At 38.8% G+C, this 19995-nt stretch overlaps 1 protein-coding gene across 1 annotated transcript in view; it reads left to right on the top strand.

Annotated features, from left to right (window-relative positions):
• Positions 1-12946, top strand: part of baiap3 (BAI1 associated protein 3) — a gene marked incomplete at both ends in the record, with an annotated part of 28337 nt that extends 15391 nt beyond the window's left edge. Inside the window, 24 exons of the mRNA XM_079457417.1 lie at positions 160-265; positions 352-459; positions 674-766; positions 850-953; positions 1159-1276; positions 2270-2394; positions 3012-3102; positions 3448-3504; positions 3839-3936; positions 4318-4369; positions 4469-4620; positions 4813-4936; positions 5593-5736; positions 5902-5997; positions 6279-6494; positions 8095-8163; positions 8269-8348; positions 8550-8658; positions 9934-10005; positions 10085-10168; positions 11274-11394; positions 11490-11613; positions 11718-11923; positions 12843-12946. Coding sequence (XP_079313543.1) covers positions 160-265; positions 352-459; positions 674-766; positions 850-953; positions 1159-1276; positions 2270-2394; positions 3012-3102; positions 3448-3504; positions 3839-3936; positions 4318-4369; positions 4469-4620; positions 4813-4936; positions 5593-5736; positions 5902-5997; positions 6279-6494; positions 8095-8163; positions 8269-8348; positions 8550-8658; positions 9934-10005; positions 10085-10168; positions 11274-11394; positions 11490-11613; positions 11718-11923; positions 12843-12946 — 2653 coding nt within the window. The remainder of the gene's footprint in view (positions 1-159; positions 266-351; positions 460-673; positions 767-849; positions 954-1158; positions 1277-2269; positions 2395-3011; positions 3103-3447; positions 3505-3838; positions 3937-4317; positions 4370-4468; positions 4621-4812; positions 4937-5592; positions 5737-5901; positions 5998-6278; positions 6495-8094; positions 8164-8268; positions 8349-8549; positions 8659-9933; positions 10006-10084; positions 10169-11273; positions 11395-11489; positions 11614-11717; positions 11924-12842) is intronic.
• Between the last annotated feature and the right edge of the window lie 7049 nt (positions 12947-19995).

The following is a 19995-nucleotide window of genomic DNA, read 5'->3' on the forward strand; positions in this document are numbered from 1 at the left end:
TATGTGTAAATATGCACTGTTGGAACATCGCAAACTGGCAATACTTTCCTTTTTAGTAAACGCAGTCTTACTTGACCAATAATGCTCCGCTCAATTCTTACTGCTAAAAAGATTCATACTTAAAATTTCTTCATCAATTTCTTAAAAACTGTTTTTTAGGTATTTCAAGCAAATTGCCAAATCAGTGCGATCCAACGGATCAGCTGCGTCTGGAAGTGAGGAGAATGCTGACGACTTCTTGGGTTGCATCAACATCCCATTGAATGTGAGCTCAGCATGCTTAAATCCCTACAGCGGTGGCGACTCTTTCTTATGAGATCTACATTCATATCACATTCTGTCTCTCATCAGGAGATCCCGGTTGTTGGTTATGATAAGTGGTTCAAGTTGGAGCCGAGGTCGAGCGCCTCTAAAGTTCAAGGAGAATGTCACCTGATTCTTCGACTCTTTACCACACAGGTCCTGCTTGTAACCTGAACACTCGTCTGCTCACAATTTCGCTCCTTTATGCCAAAACTGTATTTCTTTCATGGAAGGCAAAAGGAGATTTTGAGAAGGCTCTCAAAAGCACAAATAATGGCAGATTTTTCATTTTCAACTCAAGTATTCAGTAAGGTTAATATTCATATCATCTCCACAGTATGTATTCACCAAACGTCCTTTGACTTAACAGAGAGACACACCGCTGAGTAAAATGGCCTCCAACGTAAGCATTCACAAGAAGATGCTGAGCCAAATTCTGGAGTACGAACATTATCAAATTAAGGTTGCGTTTTTTGTTTATACGCCATCGCCTGACATGTGATGTCATTTGTGTTTTATTGTGACCATAAACCATTCTAATTGCAGAAAGAGCCTTTTAACTGGAACGGGCAGGTGTGCGCGGCCGCTTGGACCGTGCTCTCCCATCATGCAGTGCAGGCCGACCTCTCTCCCCTACAGCAGGCTATCATGTGCGTATCAAATGTTAAACCTGTGGTGAGATCCCTGATGATGTGTTTATTAACAGCTTAAGCAAAACAGCATGAAAACAGCAAATGCTGGTTCAGTAACACCGAGACCCATCCTGATAATCGCTGCATGCCACAGCTACAAGTCCCTGCCAACAGTGAGACTGACACTAGCGTGTAAAGCGCATGTTTGTGCGTGTGTTTGCAGCCGTTGGCAGTGTTACAGCAGTCACCACCGCTCTCAGCGGATGAGCTACGCGCTGCTCCTCAGGCTGCTGAAAACAGTGGAGGCGGAGTGGGAGGATGCCGGCGTGCAGGGCGAGCTGGTGGGTTTTTACTAGAGCTGCCAGTGTTGACTTTGATCCTATGATAATTGATTTCTTTCATTCAAAAGTAAAATATTTATCTACTTACATTTACATTTAGAAGACGCTTTTATCCAAAGCGACTTAAAAAAGAGTTCGGGGAGCAATAGCCATATATCATACAAAGAGCAATAGTAAAATAGGTGCTAATACAAAGTTACTAGTTTCAACAAAAGTAACACTTTCAGTATTAATTTGAAGACTGTTAATAAAACAATAAATTTTTGTTTTTATCATTGTTAAATGTCTCGGTTAATGTATGATCAATGTACAGTATATGATTAATGAACACAATGAAAGGCATGAACTCCAAAAATACACATGACTAACATAATAAAAGACTATAAAAACATGATGATTAAATAAATAAATAAAATGATTTTGGGAAATTTGTAAAAACGGACTGTTTTTAGAAATAAGCTCATTATATTGTTGCAGTCCTTCCAAAACCTCGGATGTCCATATTTGCTGTTTCCATGAAATGGAAAAAACCCTGTACTATTTAAATGATTCAATTGGTTAGATATTTGCAAAACCCAGTGACAAACATAAACGTTGACTAATAATAATGATTTATGGCAAAAATAATAAAAATCCTGAAATATGGAAATAGAAGGTTTCAGAAGGGCAGTAACGATATTAAACTGTCATAAGATTTTTAACTACATTTCTCCAAGTAGTTTTAAGTATACTGTCAATACTGCAAATGATATAACACCTGTACGAATTGTAAAATAAGTATTTGTTTTAGCTGTTTTCACAGTACAGTACTGCAGTTCACTGACCCTGAAGGTCACATTCACATGCTGTTACACAGCGAGTGGTGATGACTCTAGCGCTCTGCTGAAAGACTCTGAAGAAAGAGGCTGTGGAGTTTGAAACATTGAAGGCTCTAGTTTGGAGTGAATTCTTTTTATTTGGGTCTAATCTGTCATTATGTGTTTCTGAGTGCAGGAGGGTCTCTTGGCAGAAAGCTTCAGGCTTTACTGTGATTACTGCCTGTCTCAAATGAAGAGCATGCGTCAAGTGTTCCCTTGCAACAATGCAGCTGCCATCATACGCTGTGAGCTTATGCTCAGGTAAATTTATATTCACAATCATTTCTTAAACCCTGGTGAAGCTAAACTGTATGTAGAGAGCATGCACAAAACCATGCAAATTCAGAAGCATTATCAAACAATGCTACTTAAAATAAATATTGGGGTAAGACAGAGAAAGCGCACAGATGTTTTCCCATTTCATTCACCACTTTCCTTTAGATGACACGTGTAAAATCGGTAATCAGGAAATATTGATAAAAAATTATATTGACAAGAAAATTTTAACCATTTAGACCAGTTAGATTGTTCTCATTTGTACTAACCCAGGTTAACAACCCTATAAAAAATCATAAACGTGCACACATACTGTGCACAATACATGCGTACGGTCGATTTTGTGACCGAACGACCAAAATCCATTTGAATTCAAATATTTCTGCAGTCAATTGCAGCAGCTGTGTCTAGGAGCTTGTGGTGATATGCCCTTTCCGACCCATCTGGATTGGATAGCGGGATGCATAAAAATTGACATCCTGACGGGTTTTCTGTGTTGCTACTACAAGTACACACGTTCCTAGAGACACACAGTACAATACATTTATTGAAGTTCAAACTATATGTTTTTTGGTTATTGATCTATGGTTTCTGTGTTTTAGGAGTGTCGGTCACATGCAGTCCATGGCAGCTTTTAGAGCAGTGTGTTCAAACCGCAATGAACTACACTTGGAAATAGCGACAGTTATAAAGGTATGATAATCCAGACCAGCAGTGAGAAACATTTGATCAATTAAACAGAAAATTCGATATTATGGTACACTTGTAAAAATAACGGTGCTTAAAAGGTGCTTCACAGCAATGCCATTTTCGGTTCCACAAAGAACCATTAAGTCAAAGGTTCTATGAAGAACCATTGCTTTCCTTCCTTTTGATAATTTGAAGAATACTCTGATGTTAAAGGTTCTTTATGGAACCATTTAGACAAAAATAGTTCTTCTACGGCATCGAAGAATCTTTTAAAGCACCTTTATTTGTATACAGTATAGTATTCAGTTTATCATTTATAACATATTGTTTTCTTATTCTTTAATTTAGAAAGGCACCGTTGAGTGGTATGAAGGAATAATATCAAACATTAAACCAGATGAAGGGGTGAGTATTTATGATTATTATATACAATCCAAAGTGTTTTCAATATAATTTTAGTTATTTAGCCATTGCAGACCATAAACTGTGAAAATGCACATCTAGTTTCTTATAACCTCCTTCTTATCACTTGTTATATTAGCCAGCATGGAATATACCGTAAAGCAAGCATTCTGTAATGCTTGTCTAGATTTTATTTGGTTTTTTTTTGGGATGTTATGTCTGCAAAAGACACAGTGCTGTGGATAAGGCTCATGGAGTTTAATTGTTAGTTTAACCAAAGAAGCAAGCGTTGGTCAGGCCGGGGTTTTCTAGCTCACGTGACTGCATGTCTTCACAGACTTTGGAGGAACAGATGAGGAGTTTGGTTCTGGTGGTTGATGCAGTATGTGCTGATGTTCAGAGAGGCCAAAATGTGTACAACAAACTATATTACAGGTAAATTGTGTTGTTTAACGCTGAAATGGGTTATTTGGTGACACGGAATGAAATTGCACAATGGATTCCTGTAGCTTATGTGGTAGAGACATCTTGAGTGTCATCATGAGAAACACCAAAATTGCTATGGTGAGCTAGCTGAGCAGAGCATTAAGCAAACTTATTTCTCATGATATTGGGCTAATGTAACAGAGTAAACGTGTTACAAACTTAAACAATCCACATAATAAGCTGAGAAAGAAAAAAAAATTTGAACGTATTTCAACATAAAACGACACGCTTCAGTTTTCATTGAATATGCAGGGCTGAATTACAACAACAATCTTTGAAAAAATAACAATTTATGGTTTAATTACACCTTGTTTCTGTCTTCTCTTTTAGCTCTGTGAAAGTCGACTTCTTCAGTATCTCTTACCGGCAGTTAGAGAAACTTGTAAGTTTGAGAGCCCTGGGGATGCTCACAGATCTCTGTTAAAAATAATTCCTGCTTGGGTCGGGCGATGGAAATTCAACTTTAATCTCGCGTCTCCAGGTAGCAGATGACGTTAGCGTCGCGATGGAGCGGGTTTGTGGGAACCTGGAGCAGGAAAGTTCCCGGCTCACGCAGACGATGGGAGAGACCCTGTTCGAGCTCTTCATGTCTATGAAGACCCTTAAGCGCTTCAGGGAGTTCCTGCCTCTCAAGTTAGTTACTGGGTTCTTCTCAACATCGGCGGGGGTTGAGTGCTTTTTCATTTTCTGGGTTATTATGGAAAGAGGCTTTTATAGAGCGAGGGAGATCGTTTTCGTTGGGGGTTGTTAGATCATTGTATGTGTAAGTGGCATGGTTTTAACTCTGAGTGTTGCTAAGTGTTCATCTGAATGTGGTCATTTCAGAGATACTAAGATGTTGGCTCTGACTGGATTTCACAACTGGTTCAAGACCTCTATTCACAAATGGTTGCAGATTGTGCATGAAAGGTCTACTGAAAGAATCCGCAAAGCCGTTGAAATGGATCAGGTGAGCTGGGGGTCAAACCATTGAAGTAAATCTAATTGTGAATAACTCGTATGGGATGATCAATGCCGATGGCTAAGACAGCAGGGTGGCTGATGGCAATAATAACGCTTTCAATATCGGGGCTCGGCAACCTTGCTACATGTTCCACTACAGAAATATGGAAAAGTATAGAGTACTTGACATGCGATTGGGACGAAACGGCATGCAAAGGATGGAGTGATAAGACAAATTACATTAAAAAGGCACAGTGGTTACTAAGGAAAAGTTAAAATGACTAACCCTGACCAATTAAAAATGACAGGGCAAGAGATGATGCTGATATTTCTGTGTTTACTGTATTTTCATAAAAACACATGGTGAATTTGTAATAACCTAACAGTGTTGATTTAATTATTTACTTAATCTTGCCATAGTATTATCAACAATTTCGTATCAGTGTTGTAATTCAAATCTTTTTACTATCGTCATGGCGCACACGCCCCGCCCCTCAATCATACCACGCCCCCAAGTACTTGTTTTCCAAACCTGTCCAGTACTCAGTACATAAAATATGATAAAAATGCCCATCCCTAGTACAAATACATAAGTAAATGTGCATCTGCAGCAAAGCGTAACTTGTTTTACTTGAACAAGTGTATTTGAATGTGTATGTACAGTTGGAGCCGATCCATAGTCAGACGAAACACAGCTCCTCGGCGGTGGATGTTACAGAATGCTTCACCCAGGTGCGAGAGTTCTGGGCCCAGCTGGCATGGCCCGATTCAGCGGGAGCCTTCATTTTCATCACACGGCTGACGGACGTGAGTGCCACTACGCTCCGAGCTCCACTTCCATAAGCATGCAGTTTAAACTCGCGCAGCTGGGGAGCTATGGTCAAAAACACTACAAATAAAAAGCATACTAGTAATAGAAAGGAAAATTGATGGTTTCACCCACATAACGCAATTCTTTCTGGTGCTCGGCAGAATTTCTGCAGCGAAGCGGTGTGTTATGCCGAGCTGATAAAGCGCAAGATTGAGAGGGACCAGCTGGAAAGAGACCACAAAAGCTTCATCGTGCAGGTACACGGTGGGCGGTGGAGGGGGGAATTGGCTTTTATTACGAGTGAAGTAAATGTCAGCGTTGAGTGCTTCTCCCTGACAACACTGACGTCTCAGCGGCGCCTCTGTGTCGCTGCATGTCTGAACTCTCTAGAGCCCCCCCTTTTCATTTAGCATCACATGCTTTCTCTCTTGCCCACCCCCTGTTTAGACCTCTTTATTTTTCCTACTTTCTTCCCCACTTTTTACCTAATTTCAAATCTCCCCTTCTCCTCATTTTCTCGGCTGCTGCTCTTGTGCAGGTTTGCATCGCTCTGAATAGCACCGAGCATGTGCGGCTGTTTCTGGGGGGTCTGCCGCGGGACTTTGACTGGCGGGGGGTGGAACAGGCCATGGAGGAGTCTTGCGGGTTGGAAGGGAAGGAACAGGTCAACAAGTCATTGAACGGGCAGCTGTACAATGCTGACATTGACCTGCAGAGGGAGGCCAAACGTCAGATCACGCACCTTACTGATAAGGTAAGGGCACACACAAACGTTACGTCAAACAGCTGCTACTGTGAATGCTATGTTTTAAGCAAAATGTGACTTTTAGGTGTTAAAGCTTTTTGCTGATAGACAACCTCCTGTAGCTCCATAATCACACTTGAATGACTGGCCCTAACCAAAGAAGATTGTCGATTTTACAGTTCTATTACTGTTAATGTGGAAAAGTGCAACACTATACGGGAGGTCTAGCGGGGTCCTGCCTTCGCTAAGTCCTGCCTTCCAGTAACAGAGCCAATAGATAATTGTTATGGCTGATAGTTGCACAATATCAAGCCGTAATTGGGTGCCATTTGTACTTAAGAAACTGATTTTATGTAACAGTTGATTTCAGGTTTACTTGATTGTGGAAAACATGTTGTTCTATTGTGACGTGTTATTAGTAAGCAATGTGAAAGGGATACTCTGTCATGAATTACTCAACCTCAAGCAGTTCCAAACATATATAAATGTTTGTTGTTTGTTGAAAGATATGTAGAAGAATGTGAGCAACTGAGATTTTTGGGATAGTCATAAAATAGTAGTCAAAGGTGCCCCAAAACTGTTTGTTTTCCCAAATTGTTAAAAAAATCTTCTTTTTGTGTTTAAAAGACAATAATTGTCCTTACTATGGTAATCAGTGACCACATTTATATGGACAACAATAATCCGACATTAACACGATTAAGACATTACTCTGATTAAGAATGGACCATGTAAACAGAACTTTTTGATTAGCTCAATCCGTCTAAACTCATCATCGTAGTAAACACAAATCGGATTAAGATGGGTGGAGTACTCCCTGTTTAAGTCCCATTATCGAAGTGCGGTATAGACATGGCTTCAAGCAAGAAAGGACATTTTGGAAACAAGAAAGATGCCAACAATTCTAGAAAATAAATGAAACGCCAAAAACTGTATGTTGTACCATGGCGAAGACGAACTGTTTGTTGATACATGAAATTATGGAGGGTACGTCGAACAGAGTCGTACCTGGTTACCTGTTGCAACAACACAGAAGTAGAAACCGAAAGTGACCGAGAAATGCTTGTAGCATCACCCAGTAGGCCAGGGGTCCTCAACCTTTTTGACTCCATTGACTCCCATTGGATTTAACAATATTCAATATAACAATATTCAATATAACACCTTCGACTCACAAAATCTCAACAAAAACAAAAGATTTACTGAAATAAAGAGTTAACTCAAGCACATTTTATAACTGAAAATATAATTTATTTATTACAAAAATGGCCAAATAATAAGAAATATCTTGTTTTTTTGGATTTCAATGCTCACGTTGTATAATTTTACAATTTTTATAATCTCGAGGCTCCTTGGAAATCAGCTGAGGCCCGTTGTGGGCCATGGCCCCTGTGTTGAGGACCACTACAGTAGGGGGCTCAACAAGAGTTCAAATTATAAAAAACGAAACCCGCATTAAAATAAGCTAAAACAACCAGAAATCAAGTGATTTTTAGAAATTGGGTGAGTGGGCGTGGGGCTTGTTGTAGACATACAGAACCTATCTGAGAGCAATGGTGAAAATGAGGTTCCCGGAACGTTCTATAAATGTCATGCTCGTTTTACACAGATGCTTCCTGAACTCAGAAGATGCATTCAACACATCAGCCTTTCTCCAGACTCCATTAACACTGATGAGGTATGTAAATGGATGATTTCATATTAGCATAATTCAGTCATGCCTAATTCAGCTCTAAAGTGTACTGAAATCAATGTCCGTGTGCTTTCTGATGATCTGCTTCAGGCTGTTGCTCCCCTGATGAAGTTCCTTGATGACACTCTAGTCATCCTCAACGAGTCACTGGTTAAAGACAATCTAACAAGGTAATTATTGTACTTTCTTCATTGAAGTGAAACAACCTAAGGCAGACCTAAGAGGCATGTGTTGTAGCCATTACAGTAATGACATGGGGATTTACACGTAGTAGCAGGTTCTCCAAGTGAACCTAAGCGCTATGAAGATGAAAATGGCTGTGTGAAGGAGGTCAGCTTGTCCGTGATCTTTCTGGCTGTCGTGTATCGCAGGGTTCTGCAAAGCCTGTGGGAGCTGCTCCTGCGGATGATCCTTGACACTGTGGCAGAGAACAGGGGCGTCCAGGTGGAATTCTACACACGATTCCAGTACACAGTAGAGGTCAGCACAGAAAGGGTCATAAAGCATGGCATGATCTGTTTACCAGTCATTGTCAGTTTCCTTAGATGTGTTGAGAATGGTGCCGATTGCCAACTAGGGGGGGGACTTCAGCAAGAATTTATAGTGCCCACTGATGGTCGCATTTGTTTCCACACGTGGTCTGTACTGGTTAATGAGGCGTTCACAGTGTTTAAGATAGTTGAAACTATAAGGATATATAAAAATGTAGAATCTAAGAGAATAGTAGAGTCAATGCCACAACTATAACAATATTCACTTTCACAGCCTTTTTTTCAATTCATGAATGACAAAACATTCCGGCACATGGTTCCTGAGTAAACTGCTGTTTGCTCTCTCTGATGTCTTGAAGCTGAAATTGACTCATACAGAAGTGTGTTGAAATTTGTCTTAATAACATATAATTTATTTTCTTTGCGAAGTCTTAAGCAACAGACTGTACACCTACTGTACATCTGTCTTTGTGACTGTAAGAACGGCTAGCTTAAAATGTAACATAACATTATCAACCGTTGATGTGCATGCTAAGACAATTATAGTCATCATTATTGTTAACGTCATAGTGTGAACGGCCCTTTAGTCCTAGATTCACAATGCAAATGAGACATATGGTTGCAGACCGCACGCGAGTGGCGACAACACGACAAAATACATTACAAACTATTAAGAACAATTTGTTTGCTATGACATCGTGCCACATTCAGTGGGGACAGAATACATTTTTAATCTTTGGTTCTACAGTATTTTGTCACATTGCATCGTGCCACTTGTGTAAGTGCATACAGGGTGTTAGTCTTAAATGCTATTAGCATATTAGCATACTGTTTTGTGATTTCATATCGGTTTAGTCAAGGCTGGTCAATATGAAAGATTCATTACGAGTTGACTTTAAAGGGCGCCGATCTCCCTGCCTGATTTCCTTCAGCTTACAGTAATGGGTTTCACTCACGAAATCATCGGAGTACATCAGATATTCATGAATGCTCCTGACTGAACCTCAACAGAGAATTTAGGAATCACAATATGTGAGATCCAGTATTCCCAAAAAAAGGAACTGGCAAGGGCTCACAACAGATGAACCGCCATATAGTTGATCTCCTAGCATAGCAAATCTCAAATGCGTTAGGATAATGTGTACAGGTCTCCATGAAGTCAACACACAGCAGAAACAAAGAATGACATTCAGTTTGGTACTTTAAATCAAACTATTACCATGACACCTCGGTGCCAATTAATAGCAAGTCCTTTTTCACACAGGCACTGGTGCGTTTTTTTCACGCTGATGGAGACGGGCTGCTCCTGGAGGATCTTAAAAGTGGAGATTATAAGGTATGAATCTCTCATCTCCGACCAATGACCAAACAAACAAGAATTGCTTCATCTGCTTTGCTTTCTCTCTTCCCACCAGGCCCTGGACGAGGAGCTGCGCTTGAACAAATGCTCGTCCTTTGAGCTGATCGAGCAGTATTTCCTGGAGAAAATCTCCCAGCAGGTGGGTGGGAGTCCCGCTGGGGTGCCACAGCTTTTAGCTCCTGCTCTGCAGAGAGAGGAGGTGTTGATTAGGAGCATCACAGATATTATTCCTTCCTCTGATGATTAAAAGTCTACATCCGTCATTTCCTCTTTGACTAGATTTTGAGCGAAGTCTCCGACTGTGTCACAAGACTTGGTGAGCCGACTCAATGTCTGCTGCCTACATGGGCAGATGTCTTCATTAACAGAATCCAAACCAAAACATGCTTGAAATTAAACAACTTCTGTCTGTGTTGTCTTTGCATATATTTACATTGGTGCTTAAAAATGAGGTTGACAAGTTTCAACTTTCTAAACCAGTTGCTAAAGCGACATCTACACTAATCCAGATGCATTTGCACAAAAAGAAGTTCTTTGTCCACAAGAATTGGACTATAACTATTGTAAGGTGGCCTATACACAAGAATTTGTATGTTAATGGATGTTTTTGGACGATTTGCTTTCACGCCAGTGAGAAGGGGAAGGGTTTAAGTATTGCGTTTTTTTTATAATCGCACAATTCTGTAAAATAGCTACGAATTCCTGTGAGATCAGGTTGCGTTTTCCCATAGCTGCTCATCCACACTAAAACTAGAAAGTAGTCCAGCTACGTCTACCATCTTGCTTTTTTGCGTGACTAAAATGCATCAGTCACTAAGAATCTGTTTTCACAGTCCACACTACAGCAAAAATGTCATTTTCGAATAGATCTTCATTTTCAAAAGCTTATATTCCATTAAAAAAAGCTTCACCGCAGTTTGGACAGAAGCGCAAAATAAAGAGAAGATGCACTTTCAAACAAAAATGTATTTGTGTGGACAAGGACACACTAAAACTGGCCAAAGTGAATTTGCCTGAAAATTATATCCTTCAAAGTGTACTTTTAAAACAACCTTCATGTTGGAGCGCACATGCAATACTGCATAATGCCAAATAATCTTGGTAGGCAGCTTAGCTTTAGAGGGCCTCTGTTGAAAATGAGTCAGCTGAATCACAAGAAGGAGAGATCTTGTGTGCCGTGTCAAACTAAAGGTACATCTTTAAGGTGTATTATGTGCTATAATCTCCTGTCATTTGTTTCACAGAGAATCCTTAAGCACAGTCGGTTCGGTCGTATCAGTGTGAAGTGTTACTATGACGCCCCTGAGCAAAGACTAACTGTGGAGATACTGCATGCAGCCGATCTCATTGCTCTGGATGCTAACGGTACGTATGAATTTTAGAAATGCTCCGCTTCTCTCTTTTCTCTGACACGAGTCTCTGAGTCTAAATTGGATGTGAATTCTCTTCTCTGAATTTAGGGCTCAGCGATCCGTTCGTCATAGTGGAGCTCTGTCCTCACCATCTCTTCCCCACGTCGCGCAGTCAACGTACTCAAGTGAAGCTCAAAACCCTGCACCCAGTTTTCGATGAGCTTTTTTACTTGTAAGTGTCAGTGTGTTTATATGTTGTAGTAGTAACATGGTTGTTATTGAATCTGTAATACGAAATGCCTCAGAGCGATCCAGCTTTTGCTTCTGCACTGACAGCCATGTCAGCCCAGAGCAGTACAGACACAGATGTGCCTGTCTGACCTTCACTGTGATGGACTATGACTGGTTGTCCACCAACGATTTTGCCGGCGAGGCTGTAGCTCCACTGAGTGACTTCTGCTGGCCGGGCAGACTGGGCGCCACGCCCGCTGGAAAGACCCTTCAGCCTGTCATCCTCCATCTGTCCCGCCAAAAACCGAGCGGTACGTTTGTCAGCTTTATTCAGCTACTAAACAAGTCAGTTCCTCCTTAAACAATAGAAATTGTCTTCTGGGTTTTCACATTTTCTGTGTAAGGGAAACTCAAAAATATATAAACAGTGGCCAGTGACCAACAGAGGTTTTTGGGCACCATCAATTTATGCTTGAAATTTTTTCAAAGATTGTTTATTGTGACATGGGGTTTAATTACTATTGAGTGGTAACATTAAAGCTGCTATTTGTAACTATTTAGGTAGAAATAAATATATACATAAAAATAAATAAATCATTTAATTATAATAAAACAAGATGTTATTTTACCATAGAATAAACTATATTTATTTACTATAATATAATAATGAGTAAAAATATTTATTAAGTACATAAAAATGAAATGATATACATCAAGAAGACTAAATTACTAAAATCCGCCTCCTTCCTTTAATCAAAAGTCAATGGTTAGTTTAGTCAAGAGGCAAACATGGGAATTGCTGCTTTAACATTTAAAATATGAAGAGTTTGGTTCCAAAAGTACATAATACTTTTATGGTTTTTAATATGTTATCATGTTTTTATTGTGTTTTATTGTTAGTTAGCTGTATTTTTTGTTGTTATTATGGCTTAAATCAAAACAAACCAACTGCAGTTTGATTTATATGAATTGGAATGCAAAATAAAAAACATGATTTAAAAATGAAAAGGAGTTTTCTCATTTTGGAACCAAACTCTTCATATTTATAATAATAATTCACAATTGTTTTGACATTACTTGATATAGTATCTGTCGCTTATTAGCCTATGCGATGCATTTTTGCCCTTCTCAACATATTTTAAGTTACACATGTCATTCCCTACTGGAAGCTCTGACGCCCAAGCATTCTTGATGGATTCATTTGAGACTGTGCTGTTTCTCTTCATACAGAGAAGCCAATCATGAAGATGCTGGAGGCTAGAGTAGGAGACCGAGAGGCACAAGAGTTTGTGCGGAAGCTGAAGGAGATCGAGAAGTCAATGGAGGAAGAGTAATATTTCCCCTGTAGTGCACGTACTGTACTTCTGCTGGTGGTCTTTTTTACCTGTTGTACTGTTTACTCTTAAAGTTCAAACTATTTTAAATGTGTATTTTTCACTGTTGTCCAAAAAAGGTAAATGATCATGTTTGAAGATCAGTATTTTATCACTGTTTTAATGTTAAAGCCCTCCTGATGGAGCTTGTTGTTAATAGACTGTTTGATTGGTAGTAGAAGGGTCTATTTTGAAAGGAAGATTTTTGATTTGTATTCTAACGTTTACCGGAGACGTAGATTAAGACTTGAACTCAGAAAACCTGGAGCCTTGAAATACTCAGCGTGGAGACATTATACACAGATGTTTACTTGAGGAGGCTGAACTAGTACAGTAATAGACTTTCTGAATATACGTTGGTTTTAAGAGGCCATGTACACACTTGTCACTTACAATAGCTGACAAAACAGAAGTAATGGTATTAAACGTTCGCAAATTCAAGAGTGACTTCTGTATTATGAACACACACAAAATAATGCCATGGAGCAGTGGTTCTCAAACTTTTCAGATTAAGCTGAAATAAGTTTTTCCAAGTACAACCTAATGACCTCCATAGAAAACAATGAATAAAGACTCAAATTAATAGTAGAGCAGTGACTCTTTATCTTTACTCCTGGTCCTCCGATTCTTACGTATTATTAATAATACAAACACTTTTTTATTTACCAGCTGTTTTCAAACAAAGTAAGTTTTTTTTCCATGTTTTTCATGTTAGTCAGCAGTAATGGTGGACACGAAACACATTTCTGTGGTGCACTGTAAACAGGGCTCTGTAAATGACTATTAAAGTCCCCGTGAAGCGGAAGGGTCGATCGGTTTTACTTCTGTATTTTGAAGCATTTCCGAGTGAAATGGAATTTCGAATGAGATAAACCTTGGACGTGGCTTCCGTCTTTCTCTGCGATTCGATTGGATGGATAAAAGCAACCGTTGCATTTTGAAATGTAACTGGCAGCAGGCTGACAGTTGAAGGGGAGGAGTTAATGGATGCTCCGCCCAAGCAGTCTAACATACGCCATTTAAGATGGATAGTTATTACAGGAAGGAAATGCATCTTCAGATTTGAACTACAGATTATGAGGGCACACATTTTTAAAAGAGAATAACCTGATAAACTATTTGCAATAAACGCTGCAATATTTCACAAGGGGGATTTATTAACTTTGTGGGGACTTGCAGAAAGACTACAAACCTATATTAAAGACAAACAATGTTTAAAGAATAGGCCTATTTAACACAGAAGATTAATACACGTATACTTAAACATCTAGAGAACAGTTGTGTATAACAAACAGTGACTCACACTTTGCTGCGGCACCTTGTATTAAAGTAGCGCGTCAAAACAAATTGTAACACTCGCTTCATTGATTTAACCTCGAGTAGATGCATTTTAATTCCTGTCGTGTCACGTACCACCAGGGGTCTCTTCAGGTACCACTAGTGGTACTCGTACTTACCACAGTTTGTGAACCACTGCTATAGAGGATTCACACCCAAATATAAATGCAGTTCTCACTCCTAAAGCATGTGTATACCTGGCCTAGGCAAGAAAGTCAAGAAAAGTGTGGTGAATTGTTCACATAACCATACAGCAGATAGTGATACGATAATGTTTACTTTATTATTAATGAAAGTGTTCTCTGTTCTCTCGTATCAAGGAAAATACTACAGAAAAGTCGCTAAACTGTGAATGTTAAGTATTTGTCCTTGAATCACACATTGGATTGTGTTGAGATTTAATCGTAGCATTTCCGTAAGATGTTGTCTTTCCTGAAGGATGTATTTGCCAAGTGGTTTTTCGAGTTACGGGTTGAGTGTTCAGATGGTTCTCTTCTATTGTGTTTCTCGCTGCCAAAGTTAATCGTTTTCATTGGCAGTAAAAGAGGTTATAATGTAACTACAATTTTCACATCGCAAAAGCTTTTCAGCACCACCTTTTGAATGTCTAGGTATTCTTGTGATAAAAGCTGGACTCTTGTAAGAATTGCCGTGGCATTAATCTCTTCTCTATATTATCTGGTAATAGATCACCTCTTGGTGTGGTACATTTCTTCACCAGCATTTCTCTTTTTTGACCTTCACACCACGTGATATTAGCCCGTAGACCACATTTGTTAACAAATGAAGTCCGAAGGCTGGTGAAACATACTGCAACACACAGCAACAGTGATGTTACTGCTCTACTTGAAACATACTAAAGAATGTGATATCAACAACAGCTCTCTGTCCTCTTTGTGACTCAAACAATGGTGTATATGCTGTGTGTGTGCATGCACGTGTGTGGCTGCGTGCACCTTGATTTCAATAAAGAAACAATAAGAGTTGAAAGTGCTTATTGAGAGAAATCTGTTGAATGTGAAAACTTTATTTGAACATGGTCAGTGTGGAGATGCAAAGCAAAGATTTACTTTGTTTTACATTTTTTCTCAATAATTATGGGTTAAAGTGGGAGCAGTTGAAGCCTCTGGAAATCTGAATTTCAATTCAAGGGATGCTGAAAGTATTGGCAGCTTATTTTTAAGAATTTTAAAAATTGTGAATTGCAGATTTTAAAACATATCTTTCAACACAGAATTCCCAACATGTTATATTCAAATGTGTCTCACATTTTATACTCTTCAGAACCAACCAAAACTTAAAATCCTCTTAAATTGTCTTCAAACTAAGTATTTGAGACCGTTTCCTTATTCTTTTCAGTTTTTCCTGAATTTAATCTTTATAGATATTGTATGTGTTTGGGTACAATTATTATTTCTGTTTTATTCTGTGAACTGCTAACAATATTTCCATCAAATCTCAAATAAAAGTATTGTTTCTATTTCCATTTATTTGCAAAAACAAAATAAGAAAATAAAACTGGATAAACAGGTCGAAATAGCAGAAAATATGCTCTGTATTTTTCACACCTCAAATACTGCAAGTAAATCAAGTTCACATTCTCTTCTACAGTGACATTTCTACCTGTATTTAGGAAAAATGCAAAAATAATTTTCTATGCGATAACCTTGAACATTTTTATCACTTCATGTGTCTGGTCGTGTCGTCAGTCTTTTACATTGCTGTCGGATGACTTCACGTCATTTATGTTTGTTTTTGTTGAAATTCAACAGACTGGAAATGTCTTTACATTTTTTCCACGGATGTATAAATTATTAATGCGAGGTCAAAATACACGCAGAAAAGAGTCACCACCAGATGTCCTCATAGATTTCAACATTCCTGTCTGAAGTACTTTTACCAAACACTAGATGGCGCAACAAGGGGTGATGAGGGTCATAGAATTATATGCACCTCTCATCCATTAAGAAAATATCAATTATTCTAAAACCTTTGTGTCTGATGGCATTATCTCTTTATTTCTAAAGAGCTCTTCAATGGCAAACGCCCACTGGAACAGGTGTCAGGTGCAGCATCATAATTATGAGCGCAAAATTAAACAAAACAGACACCTGCTTATTAACTCCAGTTATTATACATACTTATTATACTTCTCATCTGACGCAAAGTTTGGAACGCAATATTGTCTTGCATATTGTTTGCAATGTATAATTACACATTGTTAAATGAGATGTGACTTTGAAGTGTATTGTGAAACCACTGCTGTGCAGCTACTGTGATCGTAGGAAAAAGTGGAGCTTTTCTTGAACGCACATTCACTTGAAGAGCAAGTGGGTGAATCTCACAAAGCATGTCAACAACAGTCATCGTTCACCCCCACCACCAAAAGCAAACAATATGAAATAAGAAAGATACTGCATAATTGTTGTACAATATGCGATGATATTCTTATATCAACGCATCCCAGCATTACTGTAGTGCAAACATTAACCTATTAAACCTTAAAACTGTAAAGCTTTATCAATACATGCATGTGTTTAAATTATACACTTAATGTAATATGCATTAATTGCAAATATTATTTTGCTTTATTTTTACTACATATTTATAACTATACATGTAAGTGCTATACAGTACTGATATTTCAATTTGTACTAGATCCTTTGCTATCATAATAAGTAATTAAATACTATTTGGAGAGAGTCATTTGTGCAGTCATCTAATTACACTATTGAATATGTCATTAGTAACTAGTAATGGATTACTTTTTCAGAGTAACTTGCCCAATATTGCTCATAAGAGACCTGCCTGTGTCTCAAAGTCACCCATGGGCTGTTACACGCTAAGTGTCTCCTGCTGGCGGTCTTGCTCTGTATAGACTATTACACCTGATGTGATTGATCTATTACACATGGGCCTAGCATGCTGTTTACTTATTTTCAGTTTTGGGTGTAACAAAATAACAGATTTACGGGTGTTGTTTCAGGGTGTTGCTCACAGGTGCAGCTGTCATAAAGTGGCCCTTGTTTTTACAAAGGATGCTCTTCTTGGGGAAGAAAAGTACACAAGAGACATAAAAAGTACCTATAATAACCAATTTTATTATCAGGAGATCAGAAAAATTGTGCTTCTTTGGTTGCCTGAAATGTAATGAATTAAGGCATTCATAAAAATATGCATTTAGTGGCAAATGTGGCACATGCATATTTCTAATAATCGCATTAGTTAGCCTCAAACTATTTAATTTAGCACTGTGCTTACTCAAATTGTGGGCACACAGGCTCAACGAATCTCATCTTTAGATCTCATTTGTTGTCGGGTGCCTTGTGACCACAAGAACCGATGAGACTCAAAAGATGAGATTCGTTGAGCCTGCATGCTGCCCTTTTCAGGGAGAAGTGTGATCGTACTGTTTTTTTTTCTCGTTATTTGGAGCATAAAAAATTGGGTCTCTATCCATCGCCATTACTAAACTGGAAAGGGCCCGGATATGATTTAAAGATCCTGTGTAAGAATATTTGGCGGCGAGGCTATGAATTGCAAACAACTCACTTCACCCCTCCCCTTTAAAGCACTTTGGTGGCTGCTACAGGACAAAGAGTTTTTCGTTTCTTTGCCGAAGGAGATAATACATTTACGAAACGTGTTCTGTCGAGCAGTTTGTCCGTTTGGGGCTACTGTAGAAACAACATGGCGAATTCCATGCAAGGGGACTCGTGGTGTATGTAGATAGAAATAGCTCATTCTAAGGTCCTTAAATCATAACACTTCATCCTGTAAGCTCTTTATACACCTCTGAACACACAGTTATGTATATTATATTTAATTTCTGTCAATAGATCATCCCCAAAACAATACACATAGTACCTTTAATATTCTCATAAGCTGAAAGAGGACGGCTTGTGGATGAGTAAAATATAGGCAAATTAAATTTTAAGGTGAACTGTTCCTCTAAGATCGAAAACATCCGAATAAATCAGTTACATTTTTATATTTGATTGGAAGATTACAAGCAAATGGATGGCACATTATTTCCTGTTTGGCGCATGAATATTAATAAGGTGAAATAATGTTATCGCTAAATGGCAGGTAAGTGGATGGTTGCCATAAAAATGAATAATTCTTGGTATTTATTATGAGCACTCACTGACTAATGCATTTCTTCACTCACATGCTCATTCACGTGTTCTGGGGGGAGGATACGGATATGTTCCCCGGATATCACATACCGGAACTGATGTCGTCAAAACCATTATTTTACATTACTAACATATAAAAGGTCTAACCGTGACCCACATTGATCTAGTGCTAGCATTGTGTTGGAGGAAGGGCTACTTACATTTCCACGTCTCACGTATGTTGGTTGTGATGGACACATGATACTCATCCATCCTGGATGTAACGCTGTTAAGAAAACTGTGGGACTGTGTCACCCACCCCCTCCCCGCGCAATTGTTCAGGGGCCGGTGAGGACACGGTCCTGGATGCTGATCTCTTCGTGGGGAAGCGAGCGCAATGTAAACTGTTCCAAAGCAGGACTAATGAAGAACAGAGTGTACTGGCCCATGTTTCACTCCTACATAAATATTATATAGAATGAGTGGGCAGGTAGAAAAGATGGGATGCTCTGATATAAATGCCCACTCGCTGCTTATTAAATTATGCAAAGGAACTGCAGGGCTGTGAGAAACAGGATTTTCTAAATGATCATATTTTTTGTCATCGGCATGCTTTTTGTTTGTTTGCTTGCGGAGGAAATTAGGTGATCATTCATCCATGTCTTTCTGTGATTAAAAGAAACTAAAAGAAAGTTTGACGTCGCCCCTCGAAGAAGAACATTCTGGTTAAATACAACTTGATCCATTACCACACATGTTAATGATTACCACAGAAACTCTTTTTGTTCATTAGTTTGAAAACACAATTACAGTAACGTACTTGTAAATGGAAAAATAGGTGGAAAGCACGCAGCACCAGATTTTTTCGCGCTGTTAAAAAAACAAAACCATACCACCTAACAAGAGTCTGTTAGAATAGCTTGGATCGTTTTGCAAGGCGTAAACAAAAGCACTTCCTGTTTTGTTTTCATAGTTGTTTTTAAGTCGTAAAGATGTCCGTTAAACAGCTTTAATTAAGTTCTAAATGTTTTGTTATCATTTTGTTCTACATCTAGTGTTTAAAACTGAAACAGGACGTGCTTCTGGACCAGCGTTGTTAACGTCTTGACAAATGGCCTATAAAATGGACGGTTGTGGCATTTCATTCTGATTGGTTAAGCCCTGTGCAAAACCGCTGTGAATAATTCTAGAAACATATGCCACAGTCTCACTAGACTTTTTGTTTCATTTACTTCTATTCATAGGTCAATGCGGTAGACCAGAAACGCAAGAATAAAAACATTTGACTGCGTTGTGGCAAACTTTGACCTGTGAATTCGTATTACTTGAAACGTGTGACCAAAAGAAGATCAACGTGCCATGACATGACCTTTCCAGATGCCTTCTGAGTCTAGTGTGATTGTGACAATACATGACCGGATTACACCAGTTTAACTGCTAAATTCAATGTAAACCACAGGTTCCCGGGGCATCAATTTAAGGCTTGGAGACGGAAACACTGCTCAAAACACGTAACGGTTTAACATAGCAACATTCAAAAAAGCTGTAAATTTG

The sequence above is a fragment of the Barbatula barbatula genome (genome assembly GCF_947034865.1).
Source record: "Barbatula barbatula genome assembly, chromosome: 5".
In the NCBI taxonomy this organism is placed as follows: domain Eukaryota; kingdom Metazoa; phylum Chordata; class Actinopteri; order Cypriniformes; family Nemacheilidae; genus Barbatula; species Barbatula barbatula.